Raw genomic sequence first — 17,589 nt, forward strand, 5'->3', positions numbered from 1 at the left:
AAGCTCAGGATCTTGTACCTGCACAATAAACACCGAACCCTCATAACATCATCCCCAGCCCTCAGAGTGATGTAGAAAAGAGAGAACAAGGAGAAATTGTTAGCCCGTCATCCAATGGGCATGCACAAGCCAGTTAAAATAGACGAGTGTACTCACTCAGTTGTTGCAAGTATTCAAGACCATTCAACTCTCGTCAACTCTAGGCGCTGTCTCCTGAGGTATAAATACATAACCCCTGATTATACACGAACTAGAGCACCCTCTGCAGTGTCTGAGCTGGGTTCTCCAAATTGGTTTAGCTTGGACATTGTTCACAAACTCATTCCTCTTTGGAGGCTGGTGTGAGTCAGTTTCCCCAAACACCTTGGCATGGATAGACCCATGGTAAGACCGTTATGGATTTACAGAAACACCACTGAAGCATGATTAGTGACTAGGGAATCTCAAGTCCTTCAAAAATGCTTTGTTTCTGTCTCAATGACAGCCTGAGGTAATTCAGTTATTTGGGTTCTTCATAGCCTATACACAGGTGGTAGCCCTAACCTGTGGCTGATACATGATTCTGCTTTTAGAGTCTTAAGTCTGCATCTTGCTCATAAAATGTTCTGGGGTGCTCTGAGGGTGCCTTGTGAAGATTAATTATCTGTTATAGAGTCCCCAGCTGCCGCTAAATGAACCAAGACACTCCAGGTGTTACAACTATGTAACTCATCTAAGCCTTCCTTAATCCTGATACTTGATCACTAGTACAGACTTCACCTCTCTGAATTACAAGTTTAAAGTAGCTATTATCGCTGCCTGACAAAAAGAAGAGGTGGCTGTCAAGAAAAGAACACTCACTAGGTTTTCTTGGTAATAGAAATGGATTTTAGTACTTTTAACCTGAAAAATATAGAACATCTTTCCATTTGTGTCTATGTGGATGGAATGAAAGAGTTAAACATGTGGTCAGTTACCGCTTGTGATCTACAGATTCAATGCAATCCCCATCAAAATACCAATCCAATTCTTCAAAGAGTTAGACAGAACAATTTGCAAATTCATCTGGAATAACAAAAAACCCAGCATAGCTAAAACTATCCTCAACAATAAAAGGGCTTCAGGGGGAATCACTATCCCTGAACTCAAGCAGTATTACAGAGCAATAGTGATAAAAACTGCATGGTATTGGTACAGAGACAGACAGATAGACCAATGGAATAGAATTGAAGACCCAGAAATGAACCCACACACCTATGGTCACTTGATTTTTGACAAAGGAGCCAAAACCATCCAATGGAAAAAAGATAGCATTTTCAGCAAATGGTGCTGGTTCAACTGGAGGACAACATGTAGAAGAATGCAGATCGATCCATGCTTATCACCCTGTACAAAGCTTAAGTCCAAGTGGATCAAGGACCTCCACATCAAACCAGACACACTCAAACTAATAGAAGAAAAACTAGGGAAGCATCTGGAACACATGGGCACTGGAAAAAATTTCCTGAACAAAACACCAATGGCTTATGCTCTAAGATCAAGAATCGACGAATGGGATCTCATAAAACTGCAAAGCTTCTGTAAGGCAAAGGACACTGTGGTTAGGACAAAACGGCAACCAACAGATTGGGAAAAGATCTTTACCAATCCTACAACAGATAGAGGCCTTATATCCAAAATATACAAAGAACTCAAGAAGTTAGACCGCAGGGAAACAAATAACCCTATTAAAAAATGGGGTTCAGAGCTAAACAAAGAATTCACAGCTGAGGAATGCCGAATGGCTGAGAAACACCTAAAGAAATGTTCAACATCTTTAGTCATAAGGGAAATATAAATCAAAACAACCCTGAGATTTCACCTCACACCAGTGAGAATGGCTAAGATCAAAAACTCAGGTGACAGCAGATGCTGGCGAGGATGTGGAGAAAGAGGAACACTCCTCCATTGTTGGTGGGATTGCAAACTGGTAAAACCATTCTGGAAATCAGTCTGGAGGTTCCTCAGAAGATTGGACATTGAACTGCCTGAGGATCCAGCTATACCTCTCTTGGGCATATACCCAAAAGATGCCCCAACATATAAAAAAGACACGTGCTCCACTATGTTCATCGCAGCCTTATTTATAATAGCCAGAAGCTGGAAAGAACCCAGATGCCCTTCAACAGAGGAATGGATACAGAAAATGTGGTACATCTACACAATGGAATATTACTCAGCTATCAAAAACAATGACTTTATGAAATTCGTAGGCAAATGGTTAGAACTGGAAAATATCATCCTGAGTGAGCTAACCCAATCACAGAAAGACATACATGGTATGTACTCATTGATAAGTGGCTATTAGCCCAAATGCTTGAATTACCCTAGATGCCTAGAACAAATGAAACTCAAGACGGATGATCAAAATGTGAATACTTCACTCTTTCTTTAAAAGGGGAACAAGAATACCCTTGGCAGGGAAGAGAGCGGCAAAGATTAAAACAGAGACTGAAGGAACACCCATTCAGAGCCTGCCCCACATGTGACCCACACATATACAGCCACCCAATTAGACAAGATGGATGAAGCAAAGAAGTGCAGACCGACAGGAGCCGGATGTAGATCGCTCCTGAGAGACACAGCCAGAATACAGCAAATACAGAGGTGAATGCCAGCAGCAAACCACTGAACTGAGAATAGGACCCCCGTTGAAGGAATCAGAGAAAGAACTGGAAGAGCTTGAAGGGGCTCGAGACCCCATATGTACAACAATGCCAAGCAACCAGAGCTTCCAGGGACTAAGTCACTACCTAAAGACTATACATGGACTGACCCTGGACTCTGACCTCATAGGTAGCAATGAATATCCTAGTAAGAGCACCAGTGGAAGGGGAAGCCCTGGGTCCTGCTAAGACTGAACCCCCAGTGAACTAGACTGTTGGGGGGAGGGCGGCAATGGGGGGGAGGATGGGGAGGGGAACACCCATAAGGAAGGGGAGGGGGGAGGGGGATGTTTGCCCGGAAACAGGGAAAGGGAATAACACTCGAAATGTATATAAGAAATACTCAAGTTAATAAAAAAAATTGTACACACAGAGAAGATCAGGCAAATGTGTGGACATATGTACACATGCTCCTGGGCCACTATAAGCTTTGACCAAACCAAAATTTATAGTGTTACTTTTGTCTTTTCTTGAATATTTCTATCTGAATGCAGAAAAACAGAGCAGTGTGGAAGCCCTCACCCTTACCCACAATGCTCAGGACAATTCAGGCTTAGTTTTCCCCAGAACATAGATGCTTTCCTGGGCAGTTCAGCCCTAGATAAGTCTATCTCCAAGCCAGGACTATGTGAGTTGGTAACACTGAGACCTCACAAACCATGTTTCTGAGGTTCTTTACCCTTTTGTTCTCAGAGGACAGCCTCCAACCTCGGTGTGCCAATGAGATATCTAAGATTTGTCCTCGACCCAGAGAAGCACGCCTAGTAGAGGCGGGGCGTGTAAATAAGCACAAGGTTGCTACTGACTCCTGCATTTCCAGTAAAAAGAAACTAATATTGTGATTTCACAAGAAAGGAGTAAGGCTGATTTTGAAGTCAGTTAAAGAGAGCCAAAAGCCAGACAGAGCCTTCAGACAGAGCCTTCTGACAGAGACAAGGTAAGGTGTTGAAACCGTGTTTTTACTGGGTGCCAAACGCTTCGGCAGAAGAAAGGCAGTGTGAGTGACACAGAAGAGGGAGGGATTGGTGAAGAGTGTATATGTGCATATCCGGTGTAAAATAATTTTTACAAGGTACTAATGGTCTCTAATATTCCAGTCAACTTTCATTTCTCTATTTTGCAATTAGAGCAGCATAAAGAGGAACTGATGGGTTTAGGAGGACTGTAGAAATTTCTGTTTCGGCAACTGCAATCTTTCCCATCCTTCTGTTTGCCCTAGTCTTGCTGGTGAATGCCTGGGACTGGTATATGGCTGGAAACGCCTGCACCATGAACAGCTTCATGGCCATTGCCCTCATCTGGATGATGATAGCATGTGCTGAAGCAGACAAGCCTCTCAGAGACCCGGGTATGACTGGATTTCAAACATGCAAGGATACCTTGAAGCTACCTGTCTTGGAGGTCCTGCCAGGAGGAGGCTGGGATAATCTGAGAAACATTGACATGGGACGGGTGATAGACTTGACCTACACCAACTGTAAGACCACAGAAGATGGACAGTACATTATCCCTGATGAAGTCTATACTATTCCTCAGAAGGAGAGCAACCTGGAGATGAATTCAGAAATCCTGGATTCCTGGGTGAATTACCAGAGTACCACCTCATTTTCCATCAACACGGAACTCTCCCTTTTCTCCAAAGTCAATGGCAAGTTTTCTACAGAGTTCCAAAGGATGAAGACCCTTCAAGTAAAGGACCAAGCTGTAACTACTAGAGTTCAGGTAAGAAACCGGATCTACACAGTCAAAAACAGCCCAACTTCAGAGCTCAGCTTCGGGTTTACGAACGCACTTATGGACATCTGTGACCAATTAGAGAAAAACCAGACGAAGATGGCCACCTACCTGGCAGAACTCTTGGTCCTCAACTATGGCACACATGTTATCACCAGTGTGGATGCTGGGGCTGCACTGGTTCAGGAGGATCACATCAGGTCCTCCTTCCTCCTGGACAACCAGAACAGTGAGAATACTGTGACTGCCTCTGCTGGGATTGCCTTCTTAAACATTGTGAACTTTAAAGTTGAAACAGACCACACTTCTCAGACCACTTTGACCAAGAGCTACCTGTCTAACAGAACCAACTCCAGGGTGCAGAGCTTTGGAGGGATTCCCTTCTATCCAGGAATTACCTTAGAAACCTGGCAGAAGGGCATCACTAACCACCTAGTGGCAATAGACCGAGCTGGCTTGCCTCTGCATTTCTTCATTAAGCCTGACAAACTGCCTGGTTTGCCGGGTCCCTTGGTGAAAAAGCTGTCGAAGACAGTGGAAACTGCTGTGAGACATTATTACACATTTAACACTCACCCTGGCTGCACGAATGTCGACTCCCCCAACTTCAATTTTCAAGCCAATATGGAAGATGATTCGTGTGATGCGAAAGTAACCAACTTCACCTTTGGTGGACTTTATCAGGAATGCACTGAACTGTCAGGTGATGCTCTTTGCCAAAACCTGGAGCAGAAGAATCTGCTTACTGGTGATTTCTCTTGTCCCTCTGGCTACACCCCTGTCCATCTGCTGTCTCAGACCCATGAGGAGGGTTACAGTCGCCTGGAATGTAAAAAGAAATGCACCCTCAAGATTTTCTGTAAGACAGTGTGTGAAGATGTGTTCCGAGTGGCCAAAGCTCAATTCAGGGCTTATTGGTGCGTAGCCACTGGCCAAGTACCTGACAACTCAGGACTTCTCTTTGGAGGACTCTTCACTGACAAGAGCATCAACCCAATGACAAATGCACAGTCATGCCCAGCTGGCTACATTCCACTGAACCTGTTTGAAAGCCTTAAGGTATGTGTGTCCCTGGATTATGAGTTGGGGTACAAGTTTTCAGTTCCCTTTGGTGGGTTCTTCAGCTGTATAATGGGGAACCCCCTGGTTAATTCTGATACAGCCAAAGACATAGGAGCACCATCTCTGAAAAAATGTCCTGGGGGCTTCAGCCAACACCTAGCTGTTATCAGTGATGGATGCCAAGTGTCCTACTGTGTCAAGGCTGGAATCTTTACAGGAGGGTCCCTGCTCCCTGTCAGGCTTCCACCTTACACCAAGCCACCCCTCATGAGCCAAGTTGCCACCAACACTGTCATAGTGACCAGTAGTGAGACTGCCAGATCCTGGATTAAGGATCCTCAGACCAACCAGTGGAAGCTGGGAGAGCCTCTGGAGCTTCATAGAGCCATGACTGTCATCCATGGGGACGGTAATGGAATGTCAGGAGGGGAAGCTGCTGGAGTCACGTTGGGAGTCATCATAGCACTAGGAATTGTCATTACCTTGGCCATCTACAGTACTCGGAAGTACAAGAAAGAGAAGGAATACCAGGAAATCGAGGAGCAGGAGAGTTTGGTTGGAAGCTTTGCAACAGATGCATCAGCCCCTAATGGAGAACAGGATCCATGTCCAGCTTAATTGTCTCCAGAGGAAACAGTTTCCAGCCGCAGTTTCAAGTACATCTTTCTCTTTGTTTTCTCTACTTCTCCCTTCCTAAGTACTGAAGTGACCCTTGCAATAGGAAGAAAGCAGGCATTACATCCCTGGAAGTATTTGTTTAGACCTCTGCACCAGGAAATTAAAGGAGCCATTTTAATGGGTATGGGGAGGGGTATGATTCATCTGGAAAAAGCTGGACTGGGACTGAGCCCCGGGATGTGTGTGTGTGTGTGTGTGTGTGTGTGTGTGTGTGTGTGTGTGTCCACTCTCATAGTTGTCATTATCTGAATGCATGTGTGTAAAAAGAGATTAGATTTGGAGATTGTGCATTTAGTCTGAATTTGAAAGGCTTTCCAGTTTGTGAGCTGAAAAGGTTTGTGCTCTAAGTACATTACTTCTTTTATTTTGTTTTCAAAGAAGCCCTCTGGATTTCAATCTTGAGGCAAATGTGTCCCTGAAATGCCACAGGAGGCCTACATGTTCCCTACTCTTTAGCTTTAAGGACTTGGTGTTGATTGATAGTACCCTTCCCCCTGAGTCAGCTCCCAGGCATGTGAAGGAGAGGCGGGTGGGGTTTATACAAATTCCATTTCCCAACTTTCTCACAGCTAATCTAGATTAGTCTTGGGCTTCTGAACAGTGCAAACAAGTCCTCAGGGAAAAGAATATGTAACTTATAATTTTCTGTTAGGGGGTGAAGGATGAAGAAACAGTAAGGAAACAAACAATAAATTGAGGATAAAAACTGGGGTTCTGGAGACGATGCGAGTAATCCAGGAAAGTTTGAACTCTCAGATCTGTCAGTTAACAGCGTTATAAATGAAGAACTGAACAGAGCTCTGGTTTGGACAGATCAAACAGTATGGTTTCATGTTTATGTGTCAAAAATATAACTCCTTCCTCTCTGTGGATGTCTTTATCCTTGTCTTCTCACCCCAGCCGAGGATGCAGAGAGATGCACACAAACACCCTGTATTGCAACAAGAAGCATTTATTTTCCTAGGGGCGAAACTGGGCTTAAACGCTAGTTCCTCCCTAACCCTAAACGTACGGGGAAAGTGCGGTCTTCTGTCTGCTAGGATTTGCTGTTTCACATTGCTAGGAAGAGGACTGAGGTGATTAAAAACGAAACAAGGTTAGCTGGAAAAGGCTGTGACATGTGTTTCAGATCCGCGATGGCTTCCATGGGGGCGTCCAGCAGGCTGCATGATTGACACCTAGCAATAGTTGGGGGTTTGCTCAATTTTCACCTCTGAGAATTTAATTCTCTACAACATGAAAATTCCTCCACTGCTGTCTTAGAAGTTATGTATCTATTCACCACAGCACATCTTCAGTGAGCTATCTTCTATGAAAGACGATGTGTTCTCTCTTCAATATTTACAATCAAGGGCCTGTGCACACAGTAGGCCCACCTGAAGAGCTCCAAGTGTCTCAATCTCTGGGAATGGGAGTAAATTACTCATTCTTTTTCAGTTGAGTAATTTATGAGAGAAATGAATGACTGAATTTGAACTCTGCCCTACCAACTGCCCAGCCAAGGGGGTTGATGTATAACCTCTCCATCAAACCTGCTTCTTGAACAATAAAATGTTCTCCTTAACCTTTGTATGCTTTATGGGTTTGGGGTGCATTTTAATGTTTCATTGAAGACAATCACATTTCTAAACATACTGGCTTCATTTTGTAAATTCTTTAAGAATTACTAAGTCTGCAAAACAAGGCACAGCAGAAGACTTCCAGACCTTTAATGCAGAAACTTCCTGTTAAAGTGTCTAATATTTGTCCCATAAATATGTAGCTCTACTAACAAAAATGTGTATAAATATTCATTAAAGTGTGTACTTAGCAAAATTCTCTCTGGGTGTTCGTCTATACGAAGTCAGAATACAGAGGTCAAAAAGTCCCTGGGTGGGGCTCTTAGGTTCTATTCAGTCCTGACTTTAAGGCTGGGGTCTGCAGAAAGACAAGGGCTGGTTTCTGGAAAAGCCATACTCCATGGGATATTAGAGATGGAGACAGTTTGGTGACAAGGGAGGCTGGACCTTGCTTTTTGTTCTTGATTTCCCATGATTACTGGGGTGTTTAATAATAAATACTTATTTGAAAAATAAAAACTGCCTGAAAATAAGGGGACTTTTAAGTGGTCAGTATTCAAGGCTGGGAAGATGGTTCAGTAAAGTGCTTGCTATTTGAGCATGAGAATAGAGACTATTTCCCCAACACCCATGTAAAAGCATGCATAGTGTCAAGAACCTGTAATCCCAGCTCTAGCAGGAATGGACAGGTGGCTTTTGGGATTCATTGATCCATCAGCCTATCCTATCCAAAATGGTCATTTCCAGGTTCACTGAGAGAACATATTCAAATAAAAATAAGGTGGAAGGTAGCAGAGGAGATATCTGATGTCAACCTTTAGCCTCAGTATGTATATACGGAACCCAGCAGACCTTCGCAGACACTTGCAGCCCAGCACACACGCATCTTCTTATATAAGCATGCATCTCCTCTTACATAGGGACCTCCTACACACATACATCTCCACACATGCATCATGTCCTCTCACACACACACACACGCATCCCTCCAACACACAAGAAGGCAATGTCCACGTTTTTAAAGATGACCCTTCCTCCCCAAGTTCATGTACTCAGTTTTGTTGCTTTATGGTCTGTTTCTTTGAGGGGAACCAAGAGTCGAGCCAGGTCAAATGTGTGGGTAGAAGAGATGTGGGAACTTTAAGAAAATAAAGAAAGGGGAGTTTCCCTTTATCAAGCGAGTTGGATTGAGGTTGCCCACAGATAAAGGAAGTAATCCACGTGCTTCTGCGACAGGTGCCCAAGCATGTCTACAAAAGCAGGCCCTGAGGAGTAACAACAATTTGTGCTTATTCATTTGCCGTTTATTGTTCTGCACATACACCTCATGAGCACCAGGGGGCGATGTCCTCCCACAGAACGACACCAACAACTTCAAATCACAGCACTTACAAACAGAACACCTGACATCTGGACATTCACCAGCCCTCTCCCAGAAACTCCCAATGAGATATAAGTGAACGCCAACAAACAAAGGGGGGCAGTGGTTATTTCTTGGGCCACAGCAGCCTTTTCCCAATCTTCTCATGCACACAACAGTGCGATACCAGGACAAGTACTTTTGACCCAAGTATAAAAGCACACAGAAGTCTGAATCTTACAAAAAGGAGAGGGGAACGGAAGCACAAAGGCACAGACAACCACAGACATACTACAGAGCTTTTCAAGGGATAAGCATCTCACAAGGTGTGTCTCCAATCCCATTTGTCACCCCTGGAGTCTCACGGAGAGAGAACATGGCTGCTGGTACTGAGACCATGAAAGAAAAAGCATGGGACTCCTGCTTGGCCCAGTAGAACACACAGGGCTTCTCTTGGGAAAACACTCAGGGTCAAAGTAGCTGGTGCCCAGGGCCTAATGTCACTGAAATCAATTCTGCACATATTTGGGTTGTCACAAGAGAAAGAGTAAGGTACCGGCCACCACTTTGACTGACACACTGTTGAGATTGTCAAGGTTCCATTAGACCAGAAAGTTGAAAGAATGTGACTTGAGGGTCACAGCATCCTCAGCGAAGAAGGAAACGAGGCATAGACATTTTAAATGTCCTCTGGGGGAAATTCTTGAAGGCGTGAAAACTAACCCTTAAAATGGTTTTTCTTCTAGAACATCTCCCTGAGATGTCCTTCTGGGTTTGTCTTCTGCCTTGTGCAACACTTTTCCTGCATCTGCTTCCTCAGCTTATGAAAACATTCCCCGCTGTCTATTCCCACACCTCAGAGCCTATTTTCATTTCTTTGCTTTACATTGCTTCACTTTCCTATCCCTCGACTCCCAGTCTGGATTTCTCATCCCTGTCGCCAAGAAGCAGGGAAGGTAGGTAACAAAGGGTACTGAAGGCAAAAGTGATTGTAAGCCCTCAATGAAATGCAGTAACCTGATGAAAGGGTGTGGCTTTAACCCCCAAGGATATGTGCCCTCCACTTAGTTCTGATGCGTCTTTCTCTACTTTGGCGGGAGTTTTCCCCGAGGTTCAGTGAACTCAGCAATCTTTTGTTCTGCTAGTGAGACAAAATGGCCTCCCATTGATAGGACAGGTTGGACTAAAATGGCAGAACATTTGCTCCTACCACAGCTCCCCCTAGAGGGAGGAAATCAAAATTCCATTAGTCATTTGTAGAGTGAAAAGAAAACTCAGCACCAGGGAACTTGGTTAGGGACACTTGGGTGATTCTACTGGCCACAGCAATGTCAACAATAGTGGAAGCCCAACAGGAGGCATCTCTGGTGCAGGGTGGCATGAAAGTGTGGACTTCAGTCCTAACTTAATTACCATTGTGGAGGTTGTTTAATTTCTCTTTTTGCCCCTCAAGCTATAAAAACCTTTCAAATCTTATGAAATATAGTTAAATCCTCAAGACATGAGGTATATTAGTTCAAATTAGTATCCAGAGGAACTTTCTCCAAACACAGAGTTCAAAGAACCCACTTCCAAAGGGGAAATTGGTTTCCCTTCTTGACTCTTCATTCTCTCTTACTTGACACCTAATCCATTCTTTAATGGAGCCAAAGTTGAGGAAATGTTGGTGATAGATTGGATCTTGGGACACCACCCAGATGGTGTTTAGAGAAGATCAGAATGTGTTCCTAACTATGTTAGGAATGAACTAAAGAGGCTTCTGTCACCATGGTTTTGGCCAATCTATACTAAATGGAGACTGGAGAAAGGGGCTCGGATGGGGAATAGCAATATCTCTGGCCTTGAATTAGCAATCTTCAGGGAGATGAATTGAGCACTCATACAAACAAGACTGAATGGAAGCTGGCTCTGATCTAATATTAATAAGAGAAGGATCCATCTTAGCTCTTGCATCAACACATCTTCCCAAGTACAATTCTGTGTCCATCAAGGTCCAAGTTTATCATGAGATGGGCTGGGAAAGGGTGAGAGAAGTCAAAGGGCCACACCTTTACTATGGGATCCCCAACGGAATTGAGATTTGGCTTGTGAAACAGAATTCAGAGAAATGATGACTGTCCCAATAACCTGGCCCAGTAACGCACATACACCCACACAAACATATGCACATACACAGATGGCAAAGAGCCTGCTGTGGGCTCCAACTCACAGTGACTTGATGAAACTGAGCTGGTTTGAAATGAGTTGGGAAGGAGGCTATGGGCTCCTCTCCCTGAGGATAGTGCAGATGCTTGGTGAGATGCAGGCTCTCATTGGATCAGAGAGCAGTTGGTTGGAAACAGCATCATGGGATGCCTCCCCAGAGAGGAATCCCTGAGTCCTTCCATCCACTTGAGAGAATCAGATACCTATGGACAGGTCAATGGAATGAGGAGGAAGGGAGGGCCCAGACTCCTCACTAGAGACATGCTCCCAGAGGCATTTGACTCTGACCCTCTTAACATGAACGGCTTCCTTACTCTGCACCAAAGCATCCAATTTCTGATGTCACAGCAGTTTACACCCCTCTCCCCAATCTCGCACAGTGAGAGCTCCCTCACTCCAGTGTAGGAGAAAAAGAAGCAGAAACTCAACCCTCAACACAGAGCTGAAGCAGCAAGAAGCCAGCTGAGGCAAGGGATCTCAGCTTCACAAGGCCAGGACATGGAGTGCCTCAACACTACCTTAACTACGTTAAGTGTGCTGACTGTAACCCCTGCTTAGGGTGGGGAGAGGTGCATGTTCTTGCCTAACCAGTACTGGAGACTCCATGGGGACAGAAAGAGGTTGGTCCTCACCCCACATCTTGTTTGCATTAGATGAAGTTTATGAATGATATCACCTTAATCTAGCTCCCTCTGTGACTGAGAGAGATGAGAGGTGGGGATAATACAAGAAGGGGAATGAGGGAGTCAGGAGGCATGGCATCAACCTCCACCTTGACTCTCCATTTCCTGCCCTGGGGTCCCCAGTACCCTCCCTCCTCAGTCTTTTTCCTGGGAAGTGCTGTCTTCAGAGATACCCTGGGCAGCCAGTTCAGCCAGCACGTTATCCAGGTAATTGGCATCTGGGTAGCCATGGCCAGTGAGATTAGAGCCAAATTCTGTCTTGTGGTGCACCTCATTCCAGATGACAGTATCAGACTCGCCCGTGGTGCTGGAGGTTCCAATGGCAAAGATGAGACGGCGGTCCCAGGCCACTAGAAGCAGCTTCAGAACCTAGGGCAACAAGGGCGAGAGACCACAAGAAGTTGTTCAGTATTGGTCACACACCAATCTTCAGATTTGTTCTGATGTCTCCAACCCTTCCTTCATCATGATGCCCTACGCAATCCAGAGGAGACTGATTTGAAAGTGGACACCGAGCACTGTAGATTGAATCTCACCTCTGTCACTGAATTACTGTAACTTTTGACAAATTCAAACCTCTGCATGAAATTTGTTTATTGATAAAATGGCAACACTATTACTGCAGCCCTAGGGTTGGGTGCATGTGTAGTATATGCATGTGTGAGTGTGTAGTATATGCATGTGCGTGTGTATGGATGCACACAACTGTAAGTGTATGTACTTGGAGCCTACTGGCTGGAGCGGTGTGGTTTTCTGGGGGTGGTCTCCACCCATTTTTTTTTGGAAACAGGATCTCTCACTAAACCATCGTCAGTAAGTGGTAGCAATAAATGTATGACCCAGCTTCAAAGTCCTAGGTGTTGTTATACCCAACCTGCAACGAAGCCAAAGGTTAGGGCCATGGACCAGTGGGGTAGAAAGGACACTAACTAATAATGGAATTGCTAAGGGAACTGGCTAGAGGGGACAGTTAAATCCACACTGTAAGGAAGGTTTTCTTAATATTATGCCAAGACAAACACACTTTGTAAAGAAGAAAAGACAAGACCACTGAAACATCAATGTGGCCCTTTAAATTTTAATTCTAATTTCTTTTAACCAAAGGAGCTTGAGCCTGGAAATTGTGTTTGGGATAGCTGACGTGGTGGCAGGAAGAAGGAGCAGCAGCCTTCTGTACGGGCTATCAAAGGATCACTCGGCTTGAAGGGTAGTGTGGGGTTGGGGGGAGGTGTGAGCTGAGTGGATCTGCCCACTTAAAGCAAGCATCCAAGACGGTGAATGTGCATAATCTGGGTCCCAAGGATTTGGGGTCTGTCTTAAATAAAGAGCAAGGTCTAAGGAAGCCCTGGCAATATGAGTGGGGTCTTGTGCTTGTTTGAGACAGTTGCTTGTATCCCAGCCTGGTCTCATACTTAAAGGTAGCAAAGGATGACATGAGTGTCAGAGCCGAAATTACAGGCATGTGCAAGTTGCTTGGTTATAAGTGCCTGAAATGGAAGCTGGGGGGGTGGGGTGGGGGGCTTTGACCACTTTGTAGGCAAGTGTTCTTTCTACCAATGGAATTGTGTCTGCAGTCTTAACAACAGACTTTATGGTGGAGACATTCAGCAGCAGACCTTGGGCTAAGACACAGACATTTGTTTCTTGGTGGAATGCTGCCTGCCTTAATTCTGACTCTTAGTTTGAGAACAGAACACTACTGTCTCTTTCCCGATACTACTGTTTCTTTGTTACAACTATCCTCTGCCTCCTTGGAGGAAAGAACGCACCCACACCACTTGACATTGAAGCAGGACAGAAAGATAGGGTATGGGATGAAAAACAGGGAGGGGACGGAAGCCCCCACTCGTCTGGTTGAAACCTCTGGCTAGCTGAGAATCAAAAATTCCAGCACAATTAACACGTGGTATAAACATTGCTCACAAAGAGCTATTTCTTTTATACTGATATATCTTCAATAAGAATGTAAAAATAGTGATAAGTCAGGCTTAAGGGCTGGTCGTATATGACCTTGAGTAGGAATCTTTTCCAGTTTTATGGGAATCTCAAACTTTTGTTTACCATAAAGATGCTCTACCTTCCTGTATCCCTGTGGTCTAGAGTTTCCTTATCAATCTGAATCCTGTCAGATGTCCCTTGGGATCACCCTTATGTTTTGTTCAAGCTTTTTGGAAACCCTTTAGCTTGTCTTCCACAGCAGGAAGACACATGAGGAGTCTGAGGATGAATTCTTGTGCACCCCCTAAATTCATGGGAACTTCTCACCAACACCTCCAAATTGAGTATTAGAATATGGAATTTTCTGGGGTTTACTAGGTCATGAGAATGGATGTCAATGAATAAGATGAACACTCTTATAAAAGGAGCCTGGCAAAGGAATTCTTGCCCCTTCTCCCTGGAGGATACACAGAGAAGAGGCTTTTTCTATGAGCAGGAAGTGAATCCTCGCCAGACTCTGAATCTGCCAGCACCTTGATCTTGGACCTCCTAAACCCCAGCAGTGTGGGAAATGAAGACCTGCTGTTTATCGACCACTGTCTATGGTCTGTGGCAGTTCCTAGAAGAACTCAGACATGCTTACATGCCTGAGCTTGGACCCACAGCAGCAACATAAACACCAACACTTGGAGCAGAAAGGCAGACAGTTGAGTAAACGTCTTAAATCTGGAAAGGAGGCTGACTAAAAGCAAGCCTCTTGCATTTCCCCAACGCTTCCCTGACACAAGTGGTTTTTCACCGTCTTAGCATCAGGCAAAATTCCGAAAATCCAGTTATTTTAATTAGACTATTTAGAACCCTGATCATGATTTACAAGGAATTCTGAAAACCAATAAAATAATCTCCCACCAATTAGGATCCCAGAATATTCTTCTTATGCTTTGGTGTGTGTTCAGATCAGATCAACCAGGGATCCCAAGGAGAAAAAAACGGTTTCCAGTTCTGAGCTTCCAGTCAAGCCCTTAGGAGTTAACACTGGTATCTCTCCAGGAACAGCTTTAAAATAACAGGGCTCTAGACAAGGATGCCAGTGTAGATGAATTATGACCAGTATGATTTTGAGAAGAAAAAAAGTCCCTCCACTCCCAACCACCTGCAAAAAGCATTCTAATCAGGGTGGTGAGATGGCTCAGTGAGTGAAAGTCCTGGCTGTGCAGGTCTGGTGGCCTGAATTCAGATCCCTAGAACTCATGTTAGGAGTCGGATGCAGTGATACACATCTGTACTCCCCACACTCCTGCGGGGAGATGGTAGGTAGACACAGAAGAGTCAACTGGAGCTCTCAGGCCAGCTAATCTAGAGGAGGCAGTATAGCAGCAAGGAACAAGAGGGCAGGGTGAGAACTGACTCCTGAAAGTCATCCTTGGACTTTCGCATGCACATTGTGGCACATAAGTACATGTGATGCCATAGAAATAATACACACATAAAACACACACACACACACACACACACACACACACACACACACACACACACACACACCACACACAGAGAGAGAGACAGAGAGAGAGAGAGGGAAGACAAAACAACTTGTAATGATATCCATTCCTACCTATGGTTGACTCAAATATGACCTCATTACTTCATATGCACAGAATGAAAAGAAACAAGTTCTCTCTGGTCTTTGGGTACCCCATCTAGGCCTACTACAGACATCTGCTCTTACTTTTCTCCCTTTCTCGCTGTCTGGAAGGTAACAATGTCGTGGGAAGCCACGGGCGCTGAAGCTCTTCCCAGGATTCGGATGTTCTGGTCCCTGCAAGCAGAAAGAAAACAAGGAGGGCTTGCAAAACATTTTCTGATGAGAAGTTAGTACAAGCTTGGTGTGACAATAACAAGAGCCACAGAGTTCAGACAAAGGACAAACCAGAAAAAAAATAGTAAGAAACACACAGTCTAAGTTTTTCGAACAGCATGTGACCTGAGTTTGGTCTGCAGTTGTCACTCCCTACTGGATCATATGGAATTCCTCTCTTTGGTGAGAATGATTTGGAAACTCACCCTATGGGATGTTACCAATACTCAGGGAGCTTGTGCCCATATTCAGGAAAAGCACAGTTAATTTTCTCATCACAGTACCAACATCACCTATTCTACTGTTTTATGAATGAAGAAAAGCACAGTCCACTGAAGCTGACTGGCTGCAAACTGTTACTGGCTTTGCCAAAACTAACTTTATTGCGGGTTCCCTGAGGCATGATCACCGAGCTAGTAGATCAACCACTCAGAATACTAAAGTTCTCTGAGCCACAAGCCAAGCAGTCAAAATTTTCTGCACACTTCTTGTGGATTTTCTCCTTTGTCTTCATGGTTTTTACTTCCTTACTCAACCACATGGATTACAATGTTCAGGACAGAAAATCTTTTGACACGTCAGCTATCATCACGCAACACTTGAGGACACAAGCTGTTTCAGGACACCGAGTGGGAAAGACTACAAGGCAGAACTGAGTCAGAACCCAGATGCTATGGTACTGAGTGTTGTTTGTTCCCAGCAAAATTCTTGCTGGAATTTGGCTTCCATTGCAGCCTTGTGGGCAGCTGGGGTGACGAGGCTCTCAGAAGAGATGAGTGCCTTCTTTTGAGAGCTCTCATCTGGATCTCAAGGGACCGGGTTAGTTGTCTTGAAAGCATGTTGCTTACAGAGCAAGGCTGCTCTTTGTGTTTTCCCTCTTCTGAACACATCTGTTTATCTATTTTGCTGCCATGAGCTCCTTGCCCAGTACAACCAGACATGACTGCTGGATTCCCCCCCCTTCAGAATCATGAGCCACATTAATGTTGTTTCTTTGTAAATTACTCAGCTCAGAGATTCTGTCATAGCAACAGCAAAAAGGAACAAGATACTAGGCTTTCTAATTGGTGTCTGTCTAAGTCTCATTTCTTGTAATTATGGTAAGATACCCTAATAGAAGAACTTAAGGGAAAATGAGTTTATTTGGCTCATGATTCCAGGATACAGTCCATCCTTGTGGGGAAGTCAACATAGCAGGAACCAGAATCAGATAATCATACGATTAAGAGTTAAGAGCAGAGAGCTATGATTTAATGCATGCATGACAGACTAGCTTTCTCCATTCTTACACATTACAGATCCCCGTTCCTAGGGAATGATGCCACTCACAGTGGGCAGGTCCTCCCACCCCAGTTAATACGATCAAGAAAATTCCCCAATAATCCCATGAACCCTTCATCAAGATTATCTTCCTGTGTGATACTAAACTGTGTCACATTGACAGAGCTATCACAGGTTCCAAGAAATTCATGGGTCCTTTTGAGTGAACTGAATACGAAGACTGAAATAACAACTTCCCACCCATACACATGCTTGTCTACAATTTTAAAAATTCCTAACCTCTTGAGAGTATAACCTTGTTTAAAGGTTCTATTAGTGAAAGTCATATAATATTGACAATTTTATGCAGCTGTTGGTACAAGCTCTCCCACAGATCAATAAATGCATCATGGCTGTGTAATGAGTGAATGAATGAATGAATGAATGAATGAAAGAAAGAAATTGAAATCATTGGCTCAAAAAGAAAAGAAAGAGGGATTATTGGGGAAAGTGTTTTGGAAGAGGGAAGGGCGAAGAGGGGTGCAAAAGCAGTTGAAAATGTTCAAAC

At 44.3% G+C, this 17,589-nt stretch overlaps 2 protein-coding genes across 10 annotated transcripts in view; one reads left to right on the top strand and one right to left on the bottom strand.

The window, feature by feature from the left end:
- Nucleotides 1-3,456: 3,456 nt before the first annotated feature.
- On the top strand, nt 3,457-7,973 carry Mpeg1 (macrophage expressed 1). 3 transcript variants are annotated; one of them, XM_008760261.2, is made up of 2 exons: nt 3,457-3,621; nt 3,812-7,973. In XM_008760261.2, exon 2 carries the CDS (start codon nt 3,933-3,935, stop codon nt 6,096-6,098), a length of 2,166 nt encoding a protein of 721 aa, XP_008758483.1. In that variant the 5' UTR covers nt 3,457-3,621; nt 3,812-3,932; the 3' UTR covers nt 6,099-7,973. The 3 variants fall into 3 exon arrangements, with proteins under 3 accessions (XP_008758483.1, NP_001292389.1, NP_072139.2); NM_001305460.1 differs by having other exon boundaries at nt 3,503-3,621; nt 3,904-7,973; NM_022617.2 differs by lacking the exon at nt 3,457-3,621 and having other exon boundaries at nt 3,819-7,973.
- A 1,026-nt stretch (nt 7,974-8,999) lies between these two features.
- Dtx4 (deltex E3 ubiquitin ligase 4) overlaps nt 9,000-17,589 on the bottom strand; it is an 87,447-nt gene continuing 78,857 nt past the window's right edge. For 6 of the 7 annotated variants that reach the window (XM_039108701.2, XM_039108702.2, NM_001401394.1 and 3 more), the window contains 2 exons: nt 15,633-15,722; nt 9,000-12,334 (listed from right to left, as the gene is read on the bottom strand). In XM_039108701.2, the coding sequence (XP_038964629.1) occupies nt 12,101-12,334; nt 15,633-15,722 (324 nt within the window). In that variant the 3' untranslated portion in view covers nt 9,000-12,100. The remainder of the gene's footprint in view (nt 12,335-15,632; nt 15,723-17,589) is intronic. The other variant, NM_001047855.1, reaches the window with a different exon arrangement.

This window comes from Rattus norvegicus, chromosome 1 (assembly GCF_036323735.1).
Source record: "Rattus norvegicus strain BN/NHsdMcwi chromosome 1, GRCr8, whole genome shotgun sequence".
Lineage (NCBI taxonomy): Eukaryota > Metazoa > Chordata > Mammalia > Rodentia > Muridae > Rattus > Rattus norvegicus.